This window comes from Balaenoptera borealis (assembly GCF_965194805.1).
Source record: "Balaenoptera borealis genome assembly, chromosome: 19".
Lineage (NCBI taxonomy): Eukaryota > Metazoa > Chordata > Mammalia > Artiodactyla > Balaenopteridae > Balaenoptera > Balaenoptera borealis.
Genome location: NC_138878.1, coordinates 58,670,905 through 58,698,504, shown reverse-complemented (window position 1 = coordinate 58,698,504; position 27,600 = coordinate 58,670,905). Strand labels below are relative to the sequence as shown.

The window sequence follows — 27,600 nt, the reverse complement described above, 5'->3', positions numbered from 1 at the left end:
GTTTGATTCCAAACCACTGCTATACGCGAATATTGCAAGAAAAGCAAGTCACACGAATTTTTTGGTTTCCCAGTGTATGTTTACACTACACCGTAGTCTGTTAAGTATGCAATAGCATTATGTCTAAAAAACAACTTAATTTAAAAATACTTTATTCCTGGGGAATTCCCTGGCAGTCCAGTGGCTAGGACTCAGCACTTTCACTGCCGTGGGCCTGATCCCTAGTTGGGGAACTAAGATCCTGCAAGCCACGTGGCATGGCCTAAATAAATAAATAAATAACAAAAGTATTTTATTGCTAAAAAATGCTAACCATCATCTGAGCCTTCAGTGAGCTGTAATCTTTTTGCAACAGTTAACGCCAAAGATCATTGATCACAATAAAAGAATTTAAAAAAACAAAAGAAAAAAAAATCACTGATCACCCTGACAAATACAGCAATAATGACAAAGTTTGAAATACTGTGAGAATTACCAAAGTGTGACCCAGAGACACGAAGTGAGCAAATGATGTTGAAAAAATGGCGCCAATAGACTTGCTTGCCACAGGTTTGCCACAGACTTTCAGTTTGTAATAAAAACACATTATCTGTGGAGTGCAGTAAAATGAGGTGTGCCTGCACTTTAGAAGGTGATAAGTACCAAGAAGGGAAAGGTAAAGTGGGGTAAGGCAGATGGTGAAGTGCCGGGGGCTGTTGCAGTTTTAAATAGGAATGTCATAGTAGACCTCGCTGAGAGTAACATTTGAGCAAAGAATAAAGAAGGTGGAGCAAACTTTGTGGCCACCAAGGAAAAGAACATACCAGCAGAGGGAACAGTGATCAGGTTTGACAGCACAAAGCCCAGTGTGGTTGGACCAGAATGGGCAAGTGAGGAAGTAGTGGAAGATGAGGTCAAAGAGGAGAGGCTAAAAGAGAATAAATGAACTCAAATGTGGAGGATCTACATATTTATCACAAATATCACTGAGGCATATTAAAGAAAACATCCTCCTCCCCATCTGATTTAAAAAAAAGACTGTTAGGATCTGCCAAAATGAAGGCTGACTATCATGTCTGTGGCAGATTTTACTAGATTTTTTTTTTTAATCAGAGAAACTGAAATGTCAAGACATCAAATGACAAGAGACAGGCCGAAAGCACTGTTCTCTTTATGTGCCCGAAGTTGCAATGTCAAGCTATAGTTGAATATTTTTCCTCCAACTCCTGCCAATCACCAACTGTCTAATCTAGGATTAGAGCTGACACAGATTGATCTCATCCATTTTTGTTTGTTTTTGTTTTTGGCTCTTTCCCTACAGGCCAGAATTATAGGCTCTAATGTAATCCTTATTCAATTTTAGGGCCCAATTCAATTAATCCCAATTCAAATTTAGGGCATCAGAAAGGACGTCTTCTGTAATAGAAATCTTAAACTGAGAGAAAGCATTAAGCCCCAACAAGGGAGACTTCTCAAAGAGAATCTGAAAACTTTACAAGTTTTCGTAATTTGTTGAAATTGGTCTCTTTAAAGAGAACCCCAGACTCAGTACTATTCCCCTGATAAAGGACAGCAGCTACTTACTAGTTACTTCTTCCTGCTTCTCCAAAGGGGGAAATTACAGGGTTATGTCAGGTCTTAAGCATGGAAGATTTTCCAGAGTCCCCTTCAATAGAAACAACCCGTGAAAAAAGAAAGTAAATTTTAATTGAAAAGTTACGTGTTTATAAAACTAAAGGATATGTCTTCAAATCTTACCTCTCCTTTTTTTATCATGGGTAGAGAGAGGTTTTTTAAAATTATTATGAACATTTCACTGTTATTTTATCGCTATTGTGATTGTTACTATTATTTTAGAAAAATAAAGTCCGGGTGGACCCAGCGGCACCATGAACCCCCGGGCAACCGGGCGCGGACGCAGGTGTCGCGCAGGGGATTCTGGGGGTTGTAGTCCGCAGGCTACCTTGCGCATGCGCCGTGGTTCCTGAAGGGGGGCTGTGGGCGACTTATTTTGGGGCGCTGAGGTGCGTGCGGCCCGGACCGCGCCCCCTTCCGAGGTATCACTGGGCATGGGGGTGGGGAGGTGGGAAGCTGTAACCGGCCCTATCGACTGGAATAGGAGGAGTTGGAAGCGGGGACGGGTGACCGATAAAGGGGCCTTCTCGGCGGGGCGGGGTGGTGAGGGGCTCCGGCCCGGCCTCCCTGAGGTGCAGTCGGGAGAGCTTGGGCTCGTTTGCGATGATTGATTCAGGTGGTTCCCCTGCAGGCTGCTGGGTCATGGCTTGGGATGTGCATCCCCGGGTCAGGCTTGGTGTCCGTCTTGGCACATGCATCTCGACCCAGACCGGGGACCGGGGGCATTGGCTCAGGTTTTGGAGATGCTGGTTTTCGGCCATGAGCCCCTGACTGGGGAGAGGAATTGACTCAAGCAGTTCATCTCCGATATGGGGGACGGCTTGGGCTGTTCATTCCTCACTTAGGCGGGGGGCGATTTTGGCTCAGCACGCCTAGATTCTTGGAGTCTTGGATTCTGAGCGCTAGGTTTGGGTTTGGCAGCTCTGACTCCAGCGGGGCATTCTTTTTCTATGAGTTTTTTTTTTTTAATGTATTTATTTATTTATTCATTTTTGGCTGTGTTGGGTCTTCGTTTCTGTGCGAGGGCTTTCTCTAGTTGTGGCAAGCGGGGGCCACTCTTCATCGCGGTGCACGGGCCTCTCACTATCGCGGCCTCTCGTTGCGGAGCACAGGCTCCAGACGCGCAGGCTCAGTAGTTGTGGCTCACGGGCCCAGTTGCTCCGCAGCATGTGGGATCTTCCCAGACCAGGGCTCGAACCCGTGTCCCCTGCATTGGCAGGCAGATTCTCAACCACTGCGCCACCAGGGAAGCCCCAGCGGGGCATTCTTGACTTTAGGGCGGAAGTTCTGGCCTCTGGAAATAGGGGGGCAGCTGATACTGTACATCCCTTCTCTACGGGGATAAATCTGGAGTATGTCTCTGAATACAGTTTGAAAAGAACTGCCCCAAATTATTAACCCCATCCTCACCTCGCATGCTATGAGCCAGGGAGTGCAATCTTTGGGGATTGTGACACATAGTAAATTGTTAAATTGCAGTCAACAAATTTGAACACTGCCTCTACATTTGATAAAATTAGAGAATTACTGTTAATTTTTGAAGTGTAATATTAGCATTTTTAAAATGATTTCATATCTTTCAATGGTACTTAATGAAATATTTATGGACGAAATAATATGATGTCAGGGATTTGCTTCAAAATAATATGTGAGGGCTTCCCTGGTGGCGCAGTGGTTAAGAATCTGCCTGCCAATGCAGGGGACACGGGTTCAAGCCCTGGTCGGGGAAGATCCCACATGCCGCGGAGCAACTAAGCCCATGCGCTGCAACTACTGAGCTTGCGCTCTAGAGCCCGCGAGCCACAACTACTGAAGCCCACACTCCACAACTACTGAAGTCCGCGTGCCTAGAGCCCATGCTCCACAAAAAGAGAAGCCACCGCAATGAGAAGCCCTCTCACCGCAATGAAGAGTAGCTCCTGCTTGCCGCAACTGGAGAAAGTCCACGCGCAGCAACGAAGACCCGATGCAGCCAAAAATAGATAAATAAATGAATTTATTAAAAATAAATAAATAAAAAGGAAATGATCTAGTTAAAAATTAATAATAATAATATGTGAGTATGTGGGGAACCGGTAGAGGTGTAGTTGAAACGAAAGTGACCACGTGTTAATACTTTTTTAAGCCAAGTGATTGGTACCTGAGGGTTCATTATGCTATTCTGCCTGCCTTGTGTGTGTTAGAAATTTCCGTAATTAAATATTTTGGAAACAATTTTCCAGTTAACTAACTAGGAAGTGCCTGAAGCATAGGAAGGTTCCATTTTCCTCTTAGTTACACATAGTAGATGGGGCCAGACCTTGGGGATTCCCCCTCAGATTAGACCCCTATGCCCTGAGAGTCACTGTGAGCTCCAAGGTGCAGTCAGAGCTTCAGACCTTTCAATAAAATTCTGTAGTTTTCGTCCTTAATGAAATTGATTCATAGGTCGTTCATGTCTTTTGTCTCTTGCAAATGGGATAATTTTTTTCTTCTATCTCTGTAAGTATAGGTGTGTTTTTCAACATCTCAAACCTAATATTTCCAAAACTGAGCTCCTGATTTTCAAAACCTGCCCCTCCTATAGTCTTCCCCATCTCTGTAAACGGCAACTCCATCCTCCCAGTCACTGAGGCCAAGGCTTTCTCTCCTGTCTTTCTTTTCCAGCCCACATGCAAGCCATCAGCAGATCCCGTTGACCAGATCATCAGTATAAATGCAGGACCCAAACATTTCTCACTCCCTCCGCCTCTACAGCCCTGATCCAAGGCACCGTCATTCCTGGCTGGGATTTTGTGAAAACCTCCTAACTAGTCTTCCTGCTCCTCCCCTTGCCATTGGTAGTCCATTCTTAACAGCAGCCAGCGTGATCCTGTTAACACCCAAGTTAAATCATGTCACTCTGTTCAAAATCCTCCCGTTGCTTCGAAGTAATGAGACTTAACAGCCCACATCCTTCAAGTGACCTTACACCATCTACCCCCTGGCTCTCATTTACCTGTATTTCATCTCCTCTTGCTCATTCCCTCACTCCACTTTAGGCGTGTGCCATGAATGCTGCCACCTCAGGGTCTTTGCACTTGCTGTTTCCTGTGTCTAGAACATTCTCTACAGATACTTGCATTGCTCACTCCCTTACTTACTTATTCCCTTATCTTTACTCACATATCACCTCAGTGAGCCCTTTCCTGACCACCCTGTTTCACTCCCCCTCCCCCTCCCCCCCCCTTTTTTTTTTTTGCTCCATATCACTGACCACTGCGGTATCTTCAGCGCCCAGATCACTGCCTGGCACCCAGTAGGTACTTAATAAATATGCGTTGCACGAGGGATGCAGTCCCTGACCTCTCTGAGCTTAGAGCCAAAAGCAGAAGATAATTAAGCCACTACAATATAGTGGTATGGTAGGAGACGTGGTACCTGCCGTGGTCTGAATGTTTGTGTCCCCCCTCAAATTCATATGTTGAAATCCTAAGGGCCAGAGTGATGGTATTAAGAGGTATGGCTTTGGAAGGTGATTAGGTCCTGAGGTCAGAGCCCTCATGAATGAGATTCATGCCTTTCTAAAAGAGGCCTGAGAGAGCTCCCTTGCCCCTTCTGCCATGTGAAGATACAACAAGAAGTCCGCGACCTGGAAGGGGGTCCTCACCCCGATCTTGGAATTCCAGCCTCCAGGACTGTGAGAAGTAAATTTCTGTTGTTTATAAGCCACACAGTCTGTTGTAGTGGCTGGAACAGACTAACACAGTATCTAATGTAGTAGGGGTTATCAAGGAAGGCTTCCTGGAGGAAGTAACATTGAAACTGAGACCTGAAAGAAAATAATAATAATAAAAACAACAACACAGTGTTCAGACTCTTTAACATGACATCCAAGATTCTTCGGGATTTGGCCGCTGGTGATGTTTCCGGCACCATCCTAGCCACCCTGCCCTGTTGTGATTTTCTGTGTTCCTGTCTGTACCCAGTGCTTCCTGCCTCTGATTGGACCACAGTATTTCCCATATCTGTTCTCTTGCCCACACTGCCACTGTGGCCCTTTATCCTTTCCCTTCCTTGTCAGTTTGGCAGATGCCTACTGTTTCTTCAGACATGAGCTACAGCTCAACTGTCATCTCTCTAAAGCCTTCCCTGACTGCCTGGACCCCTCTCAGGGAGTGTTGGGTTCCTATTTCCCTGTGTCTTTCTTCGATTTTGTGGAGTGTCTGTTGCAGCCCTTCTCACATTCCCATGAATGAATTGGCTCACTTCTGTACCCCCTACTTTGCCTCCCCTTTAGATCAAGGACTCAATCTTACTTTTATAGCTGCAGCTCTTAGCTCACAGCCCAGTGCACAATAGCCAGCACTTACTGACTCCTCACTCTATGTGAGGCAATGTTCTGACCACTTTACATGTAATAACTTATCAAATTCCCAAAACCACACTATGAAATAGGTTCTCTTAATATCCTGTCTCGTGCAGATGCAGGAACTGAGGCACCACAGCCAATGAATGACAAGGCCAAGCTTCGAGGCCCACAACCAGTGAATGACAAAGCCAAGCCTGGAACCCAGGCAGTCTGGTTTCAGAGTCTACTGTCTCAACAGCCAGGCTCTGCTACCTTTTCTCATAGTCAAATATGAGCAGTTTTCCTTGCACTTTTGATCTCACAATCTGACCTCTTCAGTCTAAAAATTAAGTTTGGCCAAGGCCCAGACTTCCCCATTCATTCACTTATTTGGCACCTGTTGCATGCTAAACTTGCCACATGTACATGAATAATACAATCTCTATTCATACGGAGCACATGTTACAGGAGAGGAAGCAAAAAGTAACCAGAAAACTTGCAGTACAGTGTGAAAAGTGTTAACAATGGATGTCTGTACACGATCCTGTGGTCTGACTGTAGTAGAATGATCCCCTTGGGTGGGGTATATGAGAAGGTCATTAGAAAAGACCTTCCCTAGTCCCATAGTTCACAGTCACTTGAACCTAGCCAGTAATAGGCTTTGTCCTGTGCACAAGCCGTGTCTCACTAGTCTTAGGTTTTTGAATGGGCTTTCTGAGGTTAGGACTGCAGTATACAGTTGTGCAGGTTGGGTACTGCGCAAAGAGACCACATCTAAAGTGTGCTATTCATGTTAAGGAATACATGCGCACACACACACACAGTTTTTCAGCAGGTAGCAGTAAAAGTGTCTTGTTTTAACAAAATCAGTGTATTATAGTAATTTTCCAACAGGTGGAAGGAAAGGATCTTGAGGAAGGGGTGTGTTTTCCTAATTTGTCCAAAGGCAAATAAGAGTGGATAAGGGACTGCCCTGTCTGCAGTCCTGCCACAGGCCTAAGGGCTGAAAGTGATTTCATAGAGTCCTTTGGCTCAGAGAGTCACAGATCACAGATCTACAACTCTGACTTGATCACATGATATTGACCCTCCCACACACAGAGGAAATGGTCTTTATCCTGGTCCCCAGATGATTCCACGTGGTTGCTAGGTACATCTGGAAGAGTTCAGTTTAGTCTCTCTCCTCAGTTCTGCAGCCTTTCTTTCTTTTTCTTTTTCTTTTTTTAAAAAAATATTTATTTATATATTTGGCTGAGCCGGGTCTTCGTTGTGGTATGCGGAATCTTCGTTGCAGCATGCGGACTCTTAGTTGCAGCATGCATACGGGATCTAATTCCCTGACCAGGGTTCGATCCTGGGCCCCCTGCATTGGGAATGCAGAGCCTTACCCACTGGACCACCTGGGAAGTCCCAGGGGCTTATATTTCTAATTGTATTTCTGGGCAGCTGCAGTTCCAAATTCAGCTGCAGCTTGCCCTCTAGGTCCTCTCTGCATCAAGAGGTTGCTATGGGCACCTGGTCTCCTTCCTGCTGCAGTAACTCAGATCAGAGTGATGATTGGATTAAGTGAATGAGAGGCATTGGTGGGGGGAGAGTGTGTGGGCTCTGGCAGGTGAGGAAAAGCAAGGGTCTTGAGGCATCATGTGCCATATTATCTTTGGTTTTCTAGCTCAGGATCCACTCCCCACCTTTCCACCCTGCTCTCTGCCCTGAGAGGCCGCCATTGCCCTCTGGCCTGGCTTGTCTTTGGCCAATGGGCAGTCACAACAGGAGAATTTGGAGAGAGGGAGACGAGTGAGTTGGAGTATGTAATCCCTCGATTCTCTCTCTGCTGGGTTGTCACAGGTTGGCTGCACTTCTCAACAAAAAGTTACAGCTCCTCATATACTAAGAAGGAAATACAATAATAGTGTACTAATGACTTGGTTGTGAAGAAAATGTCACAGTCACAGTAATATGAAAACTGAATATAACCAGAAACAATGTAGATGCCCTTCAAAGGTGAACAGTTATACAGAGTGTGGTACATACATAGCATGGAATATGACTCAGCAATTAAAAAAGAACAAACTATGGATACACACAACAATCTGGATGACCCTCCAAAGAATTATGCCAAGTGACAAACAGCAATCCCCAAAGTGCACATGCTGCATGTTTCCATTTATAGAACATTCTTTTTTTTCCATTTTATTATTATTTATTTTATTTACTTATTTTTGGCTGCATTGGGTCTTTGCTGCTGCGCGCGGGCTTTCTCTAGTTGCAGTGAGCAGGGGCTACTCTTTGCTGCGGTGCGCGGGCTTCTCATTGTGGTGGCTTCTCTTGTTGCAGAGCATGGGCTCTAGGCGCCAGGGCTTCAGGAGTTGTGGCTCACGGGCTTAGTTGCTCCGCAGCACGTGGGATCTTCCCGGACCAGGGCTCGAACCTGTGTCCCCTGCACTGGCAGGCGGATTCTTAACCACTGCGCCACCAGGGAAGCCCTATATAACATTCTTGAAATGAAAAAAGTATAGAAATAGAGAACAGATTAATGGTTGCCAGTTGCCAGAGAGGGGAGGGCTGAAGGGAAGGGGGGGTGATTATAAAAGGGCAACATGATAAATCCTTTTGGTGATGGAAATGTTCTGTACCTCGTTTGTATCATTGTCAATATCCCGGTACTATGGTTTTGCAAGATGCTACCACTGAAGGAAACTGGATAAAGGATACATGGGATCTCTCAGTATTATTGCTTATAATTGTATGTAAATCTACAATTATCTCAAAATAAAAAGTTTACTTAAAAAAACTGAACCCTGGGACTTCCCTGGCGGTCCAGTGGTTAAGATTCCGCACTTCCGCTGCAGGGGGCGCAGGTTCGATCCCTGGTCGGGGAACTAAGATCCCGCATGCCAAACAAAACAACAAACAAACAAAAAAGGGAGCAGAAGAAGCCGCCTGTCACCTTAGATCTCTCTCCAAATGAGCAATTCCGGAGCCTCTTTTCCAGTCATTAGGATGTAAGTGATGTCAGTACATTCACACGTCTGAGAAAAGGAAAAAGAATGTGTCAGTTTTGACCCAAAAGCTTGAGGAGAGAAACAGGAGTTACACAAGGGTCTGGGATGTGGGGGGATGGCTTGAGGAGGTGGGAATTCGGTCTGGTGAGAGTGAGAAGAGAGGAAAAGATATCTTGGTAGAGAAGAATGTGTGAGAAAATTTTCCAGATCAGAAGGAACCAATATTCATTCACAACTTGTTAAACCCTTGGTCTCATGGATTCTTTCTTCTTGGCAGTTCTGCCTTCTCTGGTTCCTGCCCGTTCTAAGAGGAAGACAGTATGATTAAGCTCCAGGTAAGTTAAAGTTTCCTTTCTTTCTCTTAAATGCCATGTCCATTGGATATCTCTATTTTCCAAAAGGAAGACAGCAATTTTTGAGTGACTCGTATGGTAGGCACTTTACCTTGTTTATGACAGCTGGGAGAGGTAGTGGCATTATTCCCTTTGGAGAAATGAAGAAACAGGCTCAGGAAGGTCAAGATGTCTGGTTCAGAGCTGCTCCAAGTGCAGTTTGCACACCAGTGCCAGTCGATGAGCTGCTTGTCCCTGGTCCACAAGAGATAAGTACAGAAATACAGAAATCAGGAGTAAGCGTTGAGAAACTTTTATAGCGATTTGGTATTGCCACAGCATTTGAGTGCACGATCAGTATACATGACTACACTCTGAGTAGTAAGATTTGAATGGACATGTAACAATCTGGGTTCAACCAGCTAAGCAGAACCAGTAGGAGATAAATATTAAAAGATTTATTATGGGAGGGGTGGGGGAGGGAAGGATTCGGAGTTTGGGATTAGCAGATGCAAACTATTATACATAGAATGGATAAAGAACAAGGTCCTACTGTATAGCACAGGGAACTATATATATTCAATATCCTGTGATAAACCATAATGGAAAAGAATATGAAAAAGACTGTATATATATGTATAACTGAATCACTTTGCTGTACAGCAGAAATTTACACAACATTGTAAATCAACTATACTTCCGTAAAAAAAATTTTTTTAAAGATTTTTAAAATAAATTTTTTATAATTTATTTTCCCTGCAGTTCAATTTTTATTATTATTATTATTTTTATTTATTATTTTTTGGCTGTGTTGGGTCTTCGTTGCTGCGCGCAGCCTTCCTCTAGTTGCAGCGAGCGGGGGCTACTCTTCGTTGCGGTGCTCAGGCTTCTCATTGCAGTGGCTTCTCTTGTTGTGAAGCACGGGCTGTATGCGTGCAGGCTCAGTAGTTGTGGCGCACGGGCTTAGTTGCTCCGTGGCATGTGGGATCTTCCCAGACCAGGGGTCGAACCCGTGTCCCCTGCATTGGCAGGCAGATTCATAACCGCTGCGCCACGAGGGAAGTCCCTAAGATAAATTTATTTATTTATTATTTTTTCGCTGCGTTGGGTCTTTGTTGCTGTGCATGGGCTTTCTCTAGTTGCTGAGAGCAGGGGCTACTCTTCATTGCAGTGCGTGTGCTTCTCATTGAGAATGGCTTCTCTTGTTGTGGAGCACGGGCTCAAGGCACACAGGCTTCAGTAGTTGTGGCTCGCGGGCTCTAGAGTGCAGGCTCAGTAGTTGTGGCGCATGGGCTTAGTTACTCCGCGACATGTGACATCTTCCTGGACCAGGGCTCGAACCCGTGTCCCCTGCATTGGCAGGCGGATTCTTAACCGCTGCACCACCAGGGAAGCCCCTAAAGATTTATTATAAAGAATTAGCTTATGCGATTGTGGGGGCTGGGAAAGTCAGAAATCTACAGGGCAGCCCGTTAGGAAGGTCAAGGCTGGAACTCTCGACCCAGTGAAGCTGCTGTCTGCGGGTGAAAGTTCTCCTCTCAGGGAAGCCTTAGCTCTGCTCTTAAGGCCTTTCAGCTGATTGAAGCAGCCCCCAGCCCCCGCAGATTATGTAGAGTAACCTCCCTTAGAGTCAACTGATTATGGACTTTAATCACATCTACAGAATATCTGTACAGCACCACCTCGATTAAAGTTTGATTCAATAACTGGGGACTGTAGTCTAGCCAAGCTGATACATCAAAAAGACCATCGTGGGGTGGAGGCAAGGATTTTTTAAAATCATGAGCAATGTTTTAATTATGAAAATACACAAAAAGAGAAAATAGTACTATGAATCTCCATATATAACACCTGTCATGCAGTTTCAACAATTAACATTTTGCCACATTTGCTTAATCTTTTTTCTCACTTTTCTTTATTCTTTCCCAAAGTATTTTCAGAGAATTTTAAAGACTAATGCAGGTAGCATGTTATTTCATACTGTACTGTTTTTTTTTCTGAGTTTATCACTTTTTTTTTTTTTAATAAATTTATTTATTTATTTATGGCTGCATTGGGTCTTCATTGCTGTGCACAGGCTTTCTCTAGTTGTGGTGAATGGGGGCTACTCTTCACTGCAGTGCGTGGGCTTTTCATTGCAGTGGCTTCCCTTGCGGTGGAGCACAGGCTCTAGGCACACGGGCTTCAGTAGTTGTGGTACACAGGCTTAGTTGCTCCGCGGCATGTGGGATCTTCCCGGACCAGGGCTCGAACCCGTGTCCCCTGCATTGGCAGGCGGATTCTTAACCACTGTGCCACCAGGGAAGTCCCTCACTTTCTTAAAGTAACTTACTATATGCAGCTAAAATAAACAAGCTCACACTTTCACCCTTTGCCAGGAAAACATCTTGCCCAAGTTCACAAATTCAGTAGGTTATACTTTCTGTCTTCTAAGTTACTGCCAGCAAGAGTTTTACAAAACGTTTCATGGCTACATCACCCAGGTTACCATTTTCCCAACCTCTTCTAATAGTTTCCTCAGCTATTGCAGGCTGGCCCCAAAACCAATGCCATATGTATTTATTTGGTGCACTCTGCTTGTGGTAACAGTTTTTGTGTCTGTTAGCTCGGTTGTGTTGGACAATGGCAGAGGGGCAAGAGAGTAAGCAGAAATTTTCAAGACCCCTTAAGGCCTAAGCTTAGAATTGGAACAAGTCATGTGGCCAAATCCAAAGTCAAGAGGCAAGGAAATACACTCAGGTCTTTTAGTGGAATTGGAGAGCATGAGAGAGAATATTTCTAAATAGCAATCTAATTGACCACACACTCCTGTATATTCCAGTATGTATTTCTAAAAACAGAAATGGACTAAGAGTATCAATACATTTTTGCTATTGTCTAATACCCAGACAATAATCAAATTTCCCTGATTATCTCAAAAATGCTTCTTTTTGGTGTCCTTCAGTACGTTTCTCTTTCCACAGTATCTCCTGTAGGTGCAAGCATTCAAGCTGTTACAAGGGTACTTCATAGATGGTGCTGGGTGCTAAGGAAAAGATTTAAAAATTTTTGCATTCATGTTTATTGATTTATACATTTATTTTATTAATATTTTTGGACTGTCCTTGTACCGGAACCCTATAGCAATCCCTGCATAGGATCCCAGCAAGGGATCCACACAGCTGCAAGGGTGGCCAGCAAATGGGTATTTTGTTTTCCCAGACTCTGTAGTTGAGGCTATGGAGGGAGAAGGTGGGTAGGCTGGGCGAGCCCTCATTCTTAACCCCTTCTCCCTACAGTGTCTGTGCCACGTGGGCTGTAGGACATCAGTACGTATTTCCTGGCTCACTACCTCCAACTCCATTCCCTCCCCTAACCTTGCAGAATCCCTCTAGCGGTCCCCAGCTCCAGAGCCTAACTGAGAGCCAGTTGTCAGATTAGAAATGTGATTTGTGGGGCTTCCCTGGTGGCGCAGTGGTTAAGAATCCGCCTGCCAATGCAGGGGACGCGGGTTCGAGCCCTGGTCTGGGAAGATCCCACATGCCGCGGAGCAACTAAGTCCGTGTGCCACAACTACTGAGCCTGTGCTCTGGAGCCTGCGAGCCACAACTACTGAGCCCAAGTGCCACAACTACTGAAGCCAGGGCGCCTAGAGCCCGTGCTCCACAACAAGAGAAGCCACCACAATGAGAAGCCCATGCACCACAATGAAGAGTAGCCCCCAATCTCTGCGACTAGAGAAAGCCTGCACACAGCAACAAAGACTCAACGCAGCCAAAAATAAATAAATTAATTTAAAAAAAAAGAAAGAAATGTGATTTGCAGAGCCCCAGCTCCAGCGTTACAAAGTGTGGTTTAAAAGTGAGGGTTTGGGGAATCCCCTGGTGGCCCAGTGGTTAGGACTCCATGCTTTCACTGCCGTGGCCCCGGGTTCAATCCCTGGTCAGGGAACTAAGAGGGTTTGGAGCAAGAAGACCACAACTTAATGACTGGCACAAAAGCTTCCAACGTGGCTCTTCTTCCAGGGGTCATTTGTGCAGATGATGAATGTGGCATGTGCTTGACGTTTTAGGAAACTGTGACCTTCAAGGACGTGGCTGTGGTCTTCACCGAGGAAGAGCTTGTGCTATTGGACTCCACCCAGATAAACCTGTACCAAGACGTGATGCTGGAGAACTTCAGGAACCTGGTCTCTGTGGGTGAGGACAGCGACCTCCCTGTAAGTAAGCATCAAACCACTGGTCCTGTTTTCTCAAGTGGTCAGCTTCAAACCAGATAGAATATTCCAGTTGGAGCACAAAGGGAAACTTTGGCCACCAGAGAGAAATCGCCTAAGAGATGCACGTGCAGGTGAGAACCTGCAGTTAATGAGTTTTAGCAGATAACTGTGAGCAGGTGGTCCCCTGTAAGGTGTTGGTGAGGAGCCCTTGTCAACGCTGCGCCCCCTGCCCTGTGGGCATCTGATGCAGTTGGCAAGCCTACCCTGACCTCCTCACACGTTTAAGCTCTCATTCTCTCCTCATATTTCTCAGAGTGAGATTGAGAAAATTCACACATTACCAAGGCCTTGGTCCCTTGGTTGCCTCTAGAGCAAAACCAATGTTTTGGACAAACTAGTGTTAAAGGAACCAAATTAGGATCTGGTTGGTAGTCAGTGCAATATAAGTGTCTGCTGATATGCTTCCTTGCTGATCAATATCTAACCTAATTTCAATTTCTCAGAACCCCATATACAGATATGTATTACCTCAGTTTAGTTTATGAGATAGTTGCTATCATTGGTCCCCTTTTACAAAGGAAACAACTGAGGCACAGAGTGGGTAAGTAACTTGCCCAGGGTCACCCAGCTTGTCAGAGGAACTAGGATTTGAACCTTCCCAATCTGGCTGTAGACCCTGTGCTTGTAATAACCAGGTGACACTAAGTACCACTATGTCCATAGATTATAAACAGGGCTCCTTGGGCTGAATCTGCAGGATGCAACCCCATTGGTGAGTCCTGAAATCAAGTGACCATGTCATAACTAGCAGTTTTTGAAAAGCAAAATAGATTAATGGGCTAGAACACAAAAGGATTTATCAGAGTACATTGCACCTGGTAAGGTAAGTCTCAGCTGATAAAACTATTTTAGTTTATGGTATGTGTCTATGTGTAGGTACTGGGTCACAGTGTAAATGCTTTTCTTACTATGGGTACAGTCAAAACAGGTGGAAAACTGCTGCTTTAAACCTGTTTCCCTTTTCTCTGACACCACCTTATGAACCAAAGTCACTCTCAATAAAATGACTCAGAAAATTACCTTGAACTAGAAGCAGTGTTCAGATGGTCTTAACCGTGGTTTTTGTGACATTTTGAAGCCTATTTTTGGGTGCCAAGGGTGTGACCATCCTCTTCTGCCTCAAACCCCTGTTTCTTATGACCCTTTAGTACAGTCTTGCTTCCCTGGGTGCCAGGCCATTGACAGTTTCATGCTGCCCATTCTCATAGCCATGGCTGTTTGAGATTCTGCAGTAACCTCAAAGGGGAGAATTTGAGGAATTGGATGGCAGGATTTTGGTGGACTTTGTCTCTTCATGAAGCCAGGGAACCTCAGGAAAGATAAAAAGATGTCTCATATTTCACAATGTTATCCCCGTTTCAATCCCCACTGCAGCTGTAGGCCCACCATGTACAGTTGTGAAGGTTGTACACAAATATACATGATAGTTCTATCCCATATAACAGTGATGTAAAGGAAGGGACATGGTTAGGAGATAGGACTTGTTACTTGTTTCTGCAGCCTTTTACAGGATCCTGGAAGGTCCCTGTGATCGTTTGTGCCTCTCACCATGTCCGGAACTCCATGATTATGTATATTACATGAATCACATGGGAGCCTTCCCCATGCCTTCTGTAGCAAAATGATTAAAGGCTTTTTATCAACTACTCTTATAGCCAAGAGGTGAATTTCTTCCTTTATAAACTGTTTCCAAGATTTCTTTTGATTTCCCTTCAATACCTGGTTTTTAATTAGCAGCTCACAGATTAGAATTACTGGGTTTCTAATTGTTTCCTGTATGACTAGGAGCCAGTGGCAACTTTTCATCCCATCCTACTTCATTTCCTCAAAGCCTTTGGATAGATGATCTACTTGTTCACTTAGCCAAATTCTCTTTCTCCTCATAGGAGACAGGATTAAAAACAACATTTCGAACCTTCAGGAAAAAGGGTTGAGTTACCTCTCACCAGAAGTGTTCTACTTTTGGCAGATTTGGAAACGAAGGATCAGTGAATTGAGTGTGAGTCAGGATTATGTCATGAGTCTTCAAGGAGATTGTCCCCAATATTTCGAAGGAGATGTTTCCCTCTGTGAAGAGTGGGCAGGAGTGTCTGAAAATGAAAGGTATGTAATAAATGCCATTAATTTAGAAAATCAAGACATCACAGCTTGGAAAGGCCTGACACAGGTCCTTACCCCGGAATCTTGGAAGAAAGCCAACATAATTGATCGAGCCTGAGAATTCTCAGGGAAAGTATACAAGAGAATTCATATGGAAGAGAAATTGGATGGATGTGCTCAGTGTGATGGCAGCTTCTTTCAGACCTCACGTGATGGTAATGATTTCCAAGAATGTAAAGGAGAGGAACTTTACAGATACACCACCTGTAGGAAACACTTGGTTATGAAGTCAACAGTCAAACATGGTCACGTGGTCTATGCAGTGCGGCAACCTTTCAGGTGTAATAACTATAGAATGGGTTTCATAGATGATGCAAAAGCTCATGTTCATCACAGCGCTCACACAGGAGAAAAATCTTATAAATATGACCAGTGTGGAAAGGACTTTAGTCAGAGCTCAGGACTTACTGTTCACTATAACACCCATTCAGGGGAGAAAACTTGTGAGGGTCAGGAGTGGGCTAAGGGCTGCAAACAGAGCTCAGACCTTCCCAGGAATCAGAAAGGCCCCTTGGGAGACAAACCCTATAAAGGCATCGAATGTGGCAAAGCGCAGTTCTTCTCTTCACAACCATCACCGAGTCCACACGGGGGAGATGCCTTACACGTGTGATGTGTATGGGAAGGGGTTCAGATTCAGGTCGCTTCTGTGTATCCACCAGGGAGTCCACACAGGGAAAAGGCCCTATATATGCACAGAGTGTGGGAAGGGCTTCGATCAGAGCTCCAGCCTTCTTGTCCATCAGAGGGTCCACACTGGAGAGAAACTCTACAAATGCAGCAAGTGTGGCAAATGCCTCGGCTCCAGCTCCGTCCTCCAAGTCCACTGGAGGCTGCACGTGGGGGAGAAGCCTTACAGGTGTGGCAAGTGTGGAAAGGGCTTCAGCCAAAGCACACACCTGCACATTCACCAGAGGTCCACACGGGGGAGAAACCCTACAAATGCGATGTGTGCAGGAAGGCTTTCGCCTACAGCTCGTTTCTGCACACTCACCGGACAGTTCACACGGGAGTAAAGCCGTACACATGCCAAGTGTGCGGTAAGGCTTCAGTTAGAACTCCTATTTTCACTTACATCAGAGAGACCACACCCGAGAGAAACCGCGTAAATGTGATGAGTGTGGGAAGGGCTTCATTCGGAACTCCGATGTTCACGTTCATCTCAGAGACCGCACAGGAGAGAGGCCCTGTAAGTGTAAGGAATGCGGGAAGGGCTTCCATCGTAACTCTTATCCTCTTGCCCGTCAGACAGCACATAGGGATGAGATGGACTATGCATGTCATGAGCATGGCAAGGCTCAGGAAATATGTAGCTCAGACCTTCTTACTCAGCCAAGCCTGCACAAGAGAACAGAAACATTAGAAATGTAGTCAGTCTGTGTTCGATCAGGAAAACAGAAGCCACTTATGTGTTCCAGATGACAGAGGCTTACTCAGACATTGGGAGGGCCGGGGGGAGCAAAGGACAGGGACAAGACCACCCATGATGTCAGCTGGCAGCACTGAAGCACGTGGTTCCTAAGGGCACGCCAGGAAAACCACTGTGGCTCTCAACACCTTCCTTGAAGCTCTCATCAACTGCCATCTGCTGTCGTGGCAAAGAAAGTGATTCTTTTTTTTTTTTTTTTAGGTTTTGAAGCTTTATTTATTTATTTATTTATTTATTTATTTATTTATTGAATTTAGAAAGTGATTCTTGACAAATGGGTGGTTTGTGGCAATAGTTACAGGTCAAATTCCCATTAATGGGTATGCCCAGGAAGGAAATTCTAATTGGGATGAGGAAAGTAAGAACTTCAGTCCAGCCATAATCTTTAGGTGTTTTTGTTTTGTTTTTTGTTTTTGGAGTCTCCTCTAGAAAGACAGTCTCCATTAAGAACATTCAAAATAGCGCTCAGACGTGAGAGCTACGTTATTAGTATGGTAAGAATTAGGCCATACTCAGATTTTCAAATCCATTAGAATTTCCACACAGGAGAAGCTCTGTAGAAGTGATATTTTAAGGGTGTGGCAGAGATAGTGATACGTATTCATATTCGTACTGGTTCTATTTCCTGGGCACATAGGAAGACTCCATTTCCCAGCAGGCCTTGCAGTTAAGGGTGGGCCCATGTGATTGAGTTTCAACCAATGGAGTGTGTGCAAAAGTGATATACGCTACTTCCAGGACTAGCCCTTACAAGCATCTGGGATGTCTTCCAGGCTTCTCTTTCCTGTCGTGGTGATTTTGGAGGCTGTTTCTTCCAGACGGGAATGATGGGGAAGGTGGCTATCTGTGTTGGACTTTTATTTTTTTGAGTGAGAAATAAACATTTATTGTGTTACACTACTGGGATTTGGGCAGTTTATTTGTTACAACATTGCCTAGGCTGTACTGCCTAGTACAGAGGGATTTAATAGCAACATATTTCACAGTCACTGGCGTCCACATAAGGAAGCAACATTAGAATTCGAGTTCAAAACTTTAAAAAAAAAAAATATATATATATATATATATATATATATTTAGGCTGTGCCGGGTCTTAGTTGCGGCACGCAGGATCTTCATTGTGGCATGAGGGATCTTTAGTTCCGGCATGCGGACTTCTTAGTTGCGACATGTGAACTCTTAGTTGCTACATGCATGCGGGATCTAGTTCCCCGACCAGGGCTTGAACCCGGACTCCTGCATTGGGAGCGTGGAGTCTTACCCACTGGACCAACAGGGAGGTCCATAAAACTTTTAAATCTTTGAGGCACTCTGTGGTAGTGCAGGCATTTAAGTGATGTAGGTAGGACTTCTTTAGTGAGAATCTTCATTCATTGGTCTGTACATAAAAGAGACCTGTTCCAGGTGGTGTGCATGTGATAAAACTTTACCAAAAGTGCAATCTATGGACATAAGAAACCCCCATGCAGTAGAGAAACTCCGTAATGTGTAGTGAAAAATTTTGTCAGCTCACATCTTAAATGCAATTAAAAAAAAATGGTGTCCTGCAAATAGTCTTAATAAAATTAAGTAAAACTAACATTTACTGAAGTGAGTAACAACTATAGAAGGCCAAGCCAAAGTGTTCATTGTCAGAAGCAGACACCACTGTTTCTCAGCAGTCTTGTTTAATGATGGGTTTTTAGAAGGTGCTCATTTTGTCATGTTCCTACCAAAATAGTGATTTAGTTTTGGATTATAGTTGGATTTGGGAGGAGGAGATACCTTTACAATATCTTTATTCATCTTCAATAACAATATATTTTTTTGTATCTTAGTTTATTTATAGGTTTCTTCATTTGGATCATATTTTATTCCTAGTTTTCCTTACATTACATTTTCATACTAGTTATTGTCTGTATCTGAAACAGCCATTCAAATGCAAATAAAACCATCCCTGAAGTATTACTTTCTTACCGATTCAGGTGGGCAATAGTGAAAGATTAACAAAGCTCATTGTCAGTAAGGGAGTAGAAAAAAGTTAGCATCCTCACATAAGTTAGTAGGGGAAAAAAACAGGTGTAACATTTCTGGAGAGGATTTTGTATAAATGTATCAAAGTGTATACGGAGCATTGTCTTTGATCCACTAATCCTACTGCTCAGAATTTATCTTTCAGACATAATTGCACAAGTTGGAAAAGATGGTTTCAGAAGGGAACATCTTCTAAGAATTTTGCAATAATAAAAATTGCAAAGAACCTAAAGATCCATGAATAAGAGATTGAGCAAGGATTTCCCTGGCAGTCCAGTGGTTAAGACTCTGCGCTTCCACTGCAGGGGGCGCCGGTTTGATCCCTAGTCAGGAAACTAAGATTCCCACATGCTGTTCAGTGTGGCCAAAAAAAAGAAAAAGAAAAAAAAAAAAGATTCATGTTTAAAAAAAAGAGAGAGAGAAAGATTGAGCAAATTATGGTATCCCCATGTAATGGAATAATATACACCATTAAAAATGATCTAGACCTACAAATTTTTCACATATTGTTTGGAGGGAAAAAAATGAAGTTATAAAAGATCAAGTACAATCTGTGACTAACAGAAAAGATTTTTAGAATGCAGAGCAGCACTGGGAACCATCCCCCTCCACCACTCTACACTTCACTTTTCAGTGTTGTAATGCTTTCCCCAAATTATTTTCCTCATCTGAAAAATCTTTGCTTTTATCTTACCCTGTTTAATATATGTGAAACTTCAAAACTGAGATTACCAAATATTCTTTTTCCTCTCACAAAGATAGAATCTGTTATATAGGGGATCATGTGATGTGATTTGTGATAGTGGTTTCCTTGTTTTAAGCCATGTGTGTTTTTTTTACATATTTGCTGTTATTTCTTTTTGTTTTTCTCTTTGTTGGAGAGAAACTGGCCCAGGATTTGCATTGGCTTTGGTTGAATGGAATATTTCTGTTCAAATACTTTCAGTCCCTTCTATGAAGTATTCTTGCCAAAACAAAAACAAAAACAAAAAAACCTGTATCTAATCTAGCCTTTAAGTCAAAATTCTACTTTACAGGAAACTTAGAAGATTAGAGGAGAAAGTATGAGAAGCCGTTAGACAAATCCAGAATTCAGACACCTAATTCGACATCTTGATTTCTCCAACAGTTCAAGGACATTAAAAAATGGCACTGCTTGTGTATGTATGTAGGATATAGTTCTAGAATAAATGAGCCTCAGCTGAGATAACAATCAAATACAATGAATTGATTTACTTGGATAGTGACTGGAATAAACCAGCTGTAAAATGTTATTTTTAAGCAATATGGTATTTGGAAGGAAATGACTATGTCAAAGACTTTTAAAATCCTTTAGTAAAAAAATTTTAAAATGATAAGTGAAGCCAGTGTGGCATGTTGATAAGTGTTAAATTTAAGGTATATGTATTTAGTATTGATATTTCATATTACTATTCTCCATACTTTCATACTATTTTTAGAAGTTTCATTTTTTAAAATTATTTCCTGTCCAGAAGGAAAGCGGTAAGTACATACTTCCTGTAGTTTCACTTGTTATAGTTCTATGGACTCCATCTCCTACATCAACCTACCTACGCCACAGCTTCAAATAATCATGACCTCACTTTGTTTAAACAGATCTGTAGAAAAGAAATATTCTTAGCAAATATATGATGTCAAAGAGAACAACACAGGAGTAGTCAAAGGGAAGCCTGAGTTTGAACTCAAAAAATTTCGAGGAAAGAGACCTTTTCCCTAAAACAGTATTTTCTCCAGTTCCTTACCAGTGCAGCTCCTCTCATTTGTCAGAAACAACACTGCAGTTTCTGTTTTACGGCCTGAACAGTGCGTGAAACTCCTTGTGGATTCTTGACATGTGCAGTAAATAGTTTATGCCAGGCAGCAAAGTCAGAAGTAGATGAAGACAGGCACAAATAAAGAGACAATGGAGTCAAACCAAGTCTGAGATTCCATGTTCCTTAAGGTCGATATCCAGTGCAGCACAGACCAAGTCCCTTGTCTTTTGTCATAGGCATAGCTTTCTTGCTAAAATGTGTTAATTTTCTTTTAATGTGAAATGCTTCTCTTTTTTCCCCCTAAATATCCATATTTCCTTTAAATTCCCACGTTCTAGTTTTTTCTTGGAAAAAAAAAATACAAGGTTGAATTTTACCAAAAGAAATAGTGGAGGGAAGGCGGAAGCACTACCACGCAGATCATTCTGGGAGTTGTAGTCTGAGGCAGTTCCACCCCAGACAGGCAGGGCTGTAGACCCATTGGGAATTCTGGGAAGTGTAGTCCAGAAGCTGCGTGCAATCGACAACACTTCCTCTTCAGGAGTGCGGGGTGTGGCCCCTCTCGGATGGTCTCCGGATCCAGGGGAGTGAGTTGCAGGAACTTCCGCTCCAGGGGAGGTTGCAGCCATCATTCACCATGTGGAGTGGAGACTTGAGTCCCAGCAACTACTCCGCACCTCCTCAGCCTAGACGAGGGACCAACAGTGGCCCGGCCCTCTGCCTTGAGGAAGAGAAGCGATGGTCGGCGAAGGACAAGGGGTAGAGGCATTTGTGCCTCCCTCTCGGCAGAGCCTCCTAGCGTTTGCAGCGGTTAGCGCGTCCCAGGTTGGGGTAATGCATCGCTGGTTTGATGGTCTGTTGGGTTCCGTGCTCCCCCAGCGTCTCCTTGACTCGCAATCAGCACAGCCACTTCCTAGTGTTATAACTTTGGGCGAGTTAATCTCTGTGAATCAGTTGCCAGGGTATAATTATATAGTACTTAGTGGGATTGTGAGAGTTAAATGAAATTAATACTTTTAAAACGCGTGGAATAGTAATGGAGCACAGAAAAGGTTGCTTGTTATGGATGCACAGAGTTCTAAGCAAAGCAAATATAACAATGATTAAGTCTGTTTGGAAAAAAATTATTTTCCCTATGTTAAAAAGGCAACATACGTAAAGGTAGAAGACATAGTAAACTGGGCTGAAAATATTGACCTATTGGACATATATTGACATATATGCTAGAAAATTGCTTAAAATCCTTAACAGGAATCTTAAGATAATGAAACCTCAATAGGAATATGGATATGAATACAGCAAACGATATGAATAGTCAAGTTTTTAAAAGAAGCAATCTCTATAGCAAGTAAATACATGGAAAAAATGTGATTAATTATCAAACAAGTGAACATGTTTAAACAAGTAGTTCTTCATTGATTCCTCTGGAATCGTGTGAAATATAATCTAGGCTCTAAGGGTAGTAGCCAACCTTCCGCCTTAGGAGGGCAATGACGTGGGGGTTCTGGGAAGTGTAGTCTAACAGCTCTGTAGGCGGTGACCTTCCGCTACAGGGGGCATGGCTGTGGCTAGTATCTTGTCGGGAATTCTGGGAGCGTAACCAAGAAATTGTAGGTAGAGTCACTTCCTCCAGGGGAGTGAGGTCGTGGCAGTCCTTCTCCTGGAGAAGCTGAGTCAGGCACGGGACGGCAATGCTTCTTTGCTTGGCTGGGATCAACTGTGACATGTCCTTGGCCTTATGAGAGGGAATGTGCAGCCAGAGGCAGAGGGTGGGGTTGGGCCCTACTGGAGTGAGCCTTCTTGAGGGCCACGACTGGTGGTTGAGGGTTGAGTCTCCTGTATTCTGTGCTGTCTGTTCCTAATCGCCAACTGACCCGGCAGCTCTGCCACCTCCTAGGGGTGTGAGATTAAGCAGCTAACTTAATCTGTTTGTGCCTTGCATTCCTTTTCTGTAAGAAGAGGGAAATAATAGTACTTACCTAATAGAGTTGTTTGGAGAGTTAAGTGAGATAGTCACAAATAAAAGGTTTAAAGCCAAAGGTAATTGTATCTTTTGGTTAATGTATTTAATTTCCTGAGAAATGTTCAGTTACCTGACAACTCACATGAGCCCAGGAAGAGATGAGTGCTACCAGCCCTTTTCTCTGATCCCTGCAGGAATCCAGGCTATTCCTGAATTTCTTCTGGGTTCATTTTCTCTCTCTGTCTCTCTTTCAGAAGTGGGAGGGAGTGTGTGTGTGTCTGTGTCTCCAGGATAGTGTGTGAGTTTGTGTTCTGTGATTCGTGCAGAAGGGAGACACAGTTCTGATTACCCCAGCCTCCTTTCCTTTCCCAGACTTAACTTCTTTTTAAAAAATTAATTAATTAATTTTATTTTTGACCACGTTGCTGCGCGCGGGCTTTCTGTAGTTGTGGTGAGTGGGGGCTACTCTTCGTTGCAGTGCGCGGGCTTCTCATTGCGGTGGCTTCTCTTGTTGCGGAGCATGGGCTCTGGGCGCGCCGGCTTCAGTAGTTGTGGCACGCGGCTCTAGAGCACAGGCTCAATAGTTGTGGCGCATGGGCTTAGTTGCTCTGCAGCATGTGAGATCTTCCCGGACAAGGGCTCGAATCCGTGTCCCTGCATTGGCAGGGGATTCTTAACCACTGTGCCACCAGGGAAGTCCCTAGGTGTTTTTGTTGTTTTTTTTTTAAATGTTTATTTAGGCCGTGCGGGATCTTTGTTGCGGCATGCGGGATCTTTTTTTTTTTTTTTTTTTTTTTAGTTTTGCGACATGCGGACTCTTAATTGTGGCATGCATGCGGGATCTAGTTCCCTGACCAGGGATCGAACCCGGGTCCCCTGCATTGGGAGTGCAGAGTCTTACCCACTGGACCACCAGGGAAGTCCCTCTTCAGGTGATTCTGATACACATGACTTTAAAATCCTGATACCAAGTATGTGAATCACTGTCGCCCTCTATTGGCAGAGCCTAACATAGACCCAGATGGCAAAGTAAAGAGAATAGCTGCAGATTTCCCTCTCATTCCAGCCCCATAAAGCAATGTAAAGAAGGTTGGGTTTGGAGCTGAGATAATTTATTAAATGCATACATGGAAATTTTTAAATTATCTTTTTGTTATTGATTTTTGGCTGAATTTCATTGTATTCAGAAAGCATTTAGTTTTATTTCAATATTTTGAAATTTGTTGTTATTCTTTTTGGCGCACCCTATGACCCCTTTCTGTAAATATTTTATGTGTGCTTGAAAAGATCTGTATTTTATAGGTATTGCCAGCACCTTTTGTTCCCCTAGCCCCAAATGGGTGTCAAGAGTGCTACAGAGCTTCTAGGCTTTTCGGCTCTTTGACTAGACCATCACCCCAGGAGAAAAGCAGCCCCTAATACATGACTCCCCAACTTTTTCTGAATTTTAGTCCACTAACTCTCCATTACCTTGTGTTTTGATGCCTTCCAATACTTAAAAAAAAGTATCCACCTTTCATGTGCCAGATGTTTGTCCCAAATTACCTATTTTATTATTACTGGAAGCATAAGTATACAAAACATTTTCTTTATTTTGTCTAGTGTATTTTAAAATTTCCCTGTCATTTTATCCCCCAAACTTACCTTTTATCAGATTGATCTTCCTTAATACGTAAGCTACGTATTAGATAAGTATTTTAAAAAACATTTCCTTTTGGGAGGGGTTGTTAAAGAGTCACATGGTATAATTTCTTTAAATGATCCCCTTCTTTAAACCACTGAGCATTTTCACATAGTGGCTGTTATGTCATTTTTCTTTTACTCCTTAGTGAGAGTACTTGCCCAGCATTAGAACTGGTTTCAGTTGGACACTGTATGGGACCTTGTTCAGCTATTTTCAACACCATATTTTCCTTATTCTTGCCAAAAATCTAACCTTTAACCTCCAGTTCACAAAATATATCAAAGTTTCAGGGCAATAAATGCCAGGTCAAAAAAGCCATCGGACAAATGCAGAATGTAAGCAATCCTACATGACAACTGACCTAGTTAGTTCAGTAGGTGAAGGGCATACAAAAAAGGGGAAGGGGAGCTGTTCTAGATTACAAGAGGGTCAAGTGATATAACATCAAATACAATTAATGTACCAGCATAAAGGAAAATAATATGCATTTCTTTTTTAAAAAATTAATTTATTTTTGGCTGTGTTGGGTCTTCGTTGCTGCGTGCGAGCTTTCTCTAGTTGCGGCGAGCGGGGGCTACTCTTCATTGCAGTGCGCAGGCTTCTCATTGTGGTGGCTTTGCTTATTGTGGAGCACAGGCTCTAGGCGCGTGGGCTCAGTAGTTGTGGCACGCGGGCTTAGTAGTTGTGGCGTGTGGGCTCTAGAGTGCAGGCTCAGTAGTTGTGGCACACAAGCATGTGGGATATTCCCGGACCAGGGCTCGAACCTGTGTCCCCTGCATTGGCAGGCAGATTCTTAACCACTGAGCCACCAGGGAAGTCCAAGGAAAATAATATGTATTTCTTCCCCAAGAGAAGAGTGGGCAATTAAACTGTCTCCTCTCTTTTTTTCTTTATTTCTGCTAGTTTTCTGACAACTTATAGTATTTATGATATCAAGAGCAGAGTGAAAATAGGTGATGTGATACTAGAAGCTCAAAAAAGAAAAAAAATTCAAGATTTCATAAAGGATTTATCCCTTCCCATATTAGAATGTTTTATCTGTATCACTACAGGTCCTTCCATTTGCCTTATGACCCACATTTCATAGTTAGCAATTAAAGCCAAGGAAATGTGGAAAACATTTGCTGCTGCTGCTTTATGCCCTGGTCAGTGGTTGCATCTGCTTCTTGTGGATTCTTGGCATTCATGTCCACTCTTGTGGATCTTGGAATGAACAGCTCATGGGAGGTAGCAGTGTCAAGAGTTCTAGATGCATTCACACCCATACAGAATAAAAGAAGCAATCGAGTCAAAGTAAGGTTGAGATCCTGTATTTCTTACATTCAGTGCCCAGTGCAGGCAGCACAATTTCCTTTTAGTATTGCATTTTTTGCCTACAAATCGCTTTCTTTATATAATCTATTCCCTTCCTCCCTCCTTCCCTTTCTCTCTTCTTTTTTCACATTTCAAGCTTCTCTAGTCTGTCTTTATGGGTAGTTTCTATGAATAGGTAGGTGGATAGGTAAATAGAGTTTGCTCTGGTTGAGTTTGCTTTGTTTTGGTCACGTTCTAAAAAAAATTTTTTTTTAAGAAAAAAGGGAGAGGAAGACCAAGCTCGACTAACAGTATAGAGTTGATTCATACTGACTATCCTAAAGAGAATACCGACTATCCAAATACTGTCTACCCAAAAGAGAAAAGGCAGTCTTGCGGAAAGGGCTGTCCCCCAGGAGATTCGGTAATGGTAGCTCAGAAAATCCATAGAATCAGAGACAGTTACGCTCCGAAAAGGTGCCTTTAAGTAAATACAGAATTGTGTAGTAGAGCGCTCTAGGCTTGGAAGCATTTCGGCTCCAGGAAGGCGGGGTTACGAAATTCATTCTGGGACGCTGTGAAGTACAATCCACACGCTCAGTATAGCAGCCAGCACTTCCGCCCTGGGAAGGCGACGAGGTGCCTGGGAATTCTGGGAAGTGTAGCCCGGGAACACCGTAGTTGGATAACTTCCGCTACAGGAGAATGAGGCTGTGTCCCTGCTCCCGTTGGGAATTCTGGGAAGCGTAGTCCAGGAGGTCTCTGTAGGCAGAGTCACTTCCGGCCCAGGTACGCGAGGCCGCGGCCTTCTTTCCTCTCGGAAAGGTGAGCCTTCCCTCCCCCGGGCCCCTCTCCCCGCGTCTACACTGACCTTTCTTCGCTTTGTTGTGGGCCAATAGCGACCCGGCCCTCGACCTTGGGGAAGGAATCCATCTGCGGCGAAGGGCGCGGTTGGTGCTCCCTTTGAATGAGCCTCCTGGAGCGTGGGACTGTTGGTGCATCTCTGGTTTAGGGGCCCGGGCCAGGGCCGTACGTCTCTGGGGTTGGGGGTCTCCTGGGTTCTGTACTAGCCTCCCCCGCCCCTTTTCGCGACCACCAGCCCGCGCTGCCGCTTCCTAACAGTATATTCGGCGAGTATCTTCATGTCTCTGTCTCCTCTTCTTTAAAGTTGGCCTTAGAGTCTACCTAATAGGGCTATTTTGAGAGTTAAATGAGAATGTACAGGAAAAGACTTAGAACAGAGGCTGGCTTGTGGTTTAAAATCACAAGGTCTCTTGTTACTAGTATTTTTTAATTTCCCGAAAAGCGCTCAGTTCCCTGAAAGCTTTTGTGAACCCGGGATTGGGTCAGAGCTCCTGCTACAGTGTCCCTGGCCCTTCTCTGATCCCTGAAGGAATCGGGGCTGAACCCAGACTCCTAATTTTTTTAATTAAAATTTTTGGAGAGGATCACTTCTGGCTGTTGTCTGGGATGTGCACGGTGATTTATGCGGGAGTACTGATGAAGTTCTGATTTCTTTCAGCCTCCTTTCCTCTCCCAGCCTTACTTCTTGCAAAAGGCTGCAGTGAGGAGGGAGTGACCCTTTGGCCGCAGGCAGCAGAGACTCACCTGAGTAGGACTTAGCATCCTTCTTCCTCTTATGTCATCTCTTCGCAGGGGAGAAGACATTTCCATCACTCATGGGCAAATTCTGCTACAAAGCTGCCCTGATATATGTTGAATAAATGCAGGGATGAAGGGATGGGGGAATACGTGGGCATGAGTAATA

General features: G+C 43.9%; 2 protein-coding genes across 18 annotated transcripts in view; both read left to right on the top strand.

Moving 5' to 3' along the window:
* The window catches only part of LOC309616994 (uncharacterized protein), a 73,923-nt gene that overhangs the window by 19,834 nt on the left and 26,489 nt on the right, over positions 1-27,600 (top strand). For 4 of the 13 annotated variants that reach the window (XM_082368463.1, XM_082368459.1, XM_082368450.1 and 1 more), the window contains exon 1: positions 21,766-26,657. The exons of 7 other annotated variants lie outside the window; for them this stretch is intronic. The gene's annotated coding sequence lies outside the window, so the exon portion shown is untranslated. Of the gene's footprint in view, positions 1-18,086; positions 21,724-21,765; positions 26,658-27,600 lie in introns of those variants that run through there. 2 more of the 13 variants (XM_082368460.1, XM_082368461.1) reach the window with 2 other exon arrangements.
* Positions 1,750-18,001, top strand: ZNF285 (zinc finger protein 285). 5 transcript variants are annotated; one of them, XM_082368482.1, is made up of 4 exons: positions 1,750-2,036; positions 9,203-9,260; positions 13,309-13,459; positions 15,402-18,001. In XM_082368482.1, exons 2-4 carry the CDS (start codon positions 9,246-9,248, stop codon positions 15,731-15,733), a joined length of 498 nt encoding a protein of 165 aa, XP_082224608.1. In that variant the 5' UTR covers positions 1,750-2,036; positions 9,203-9,245; the 3' UTR covers positions 15,734-18,001. The 5 variants fall into 5 exon arrangements, with proteins under 5 accessions (XP_082224608.1, XP_082224610.1, XP_082224611.1 ...); XM_082368484.1 differs by lacking the exon at positions 1,750-2,036 and adding an exon at positions 2,048-4,891; XM_082368485.1 differs by lacking the exon at positions 1,750-2,036 and adding an exon at positions 4,903-7,924.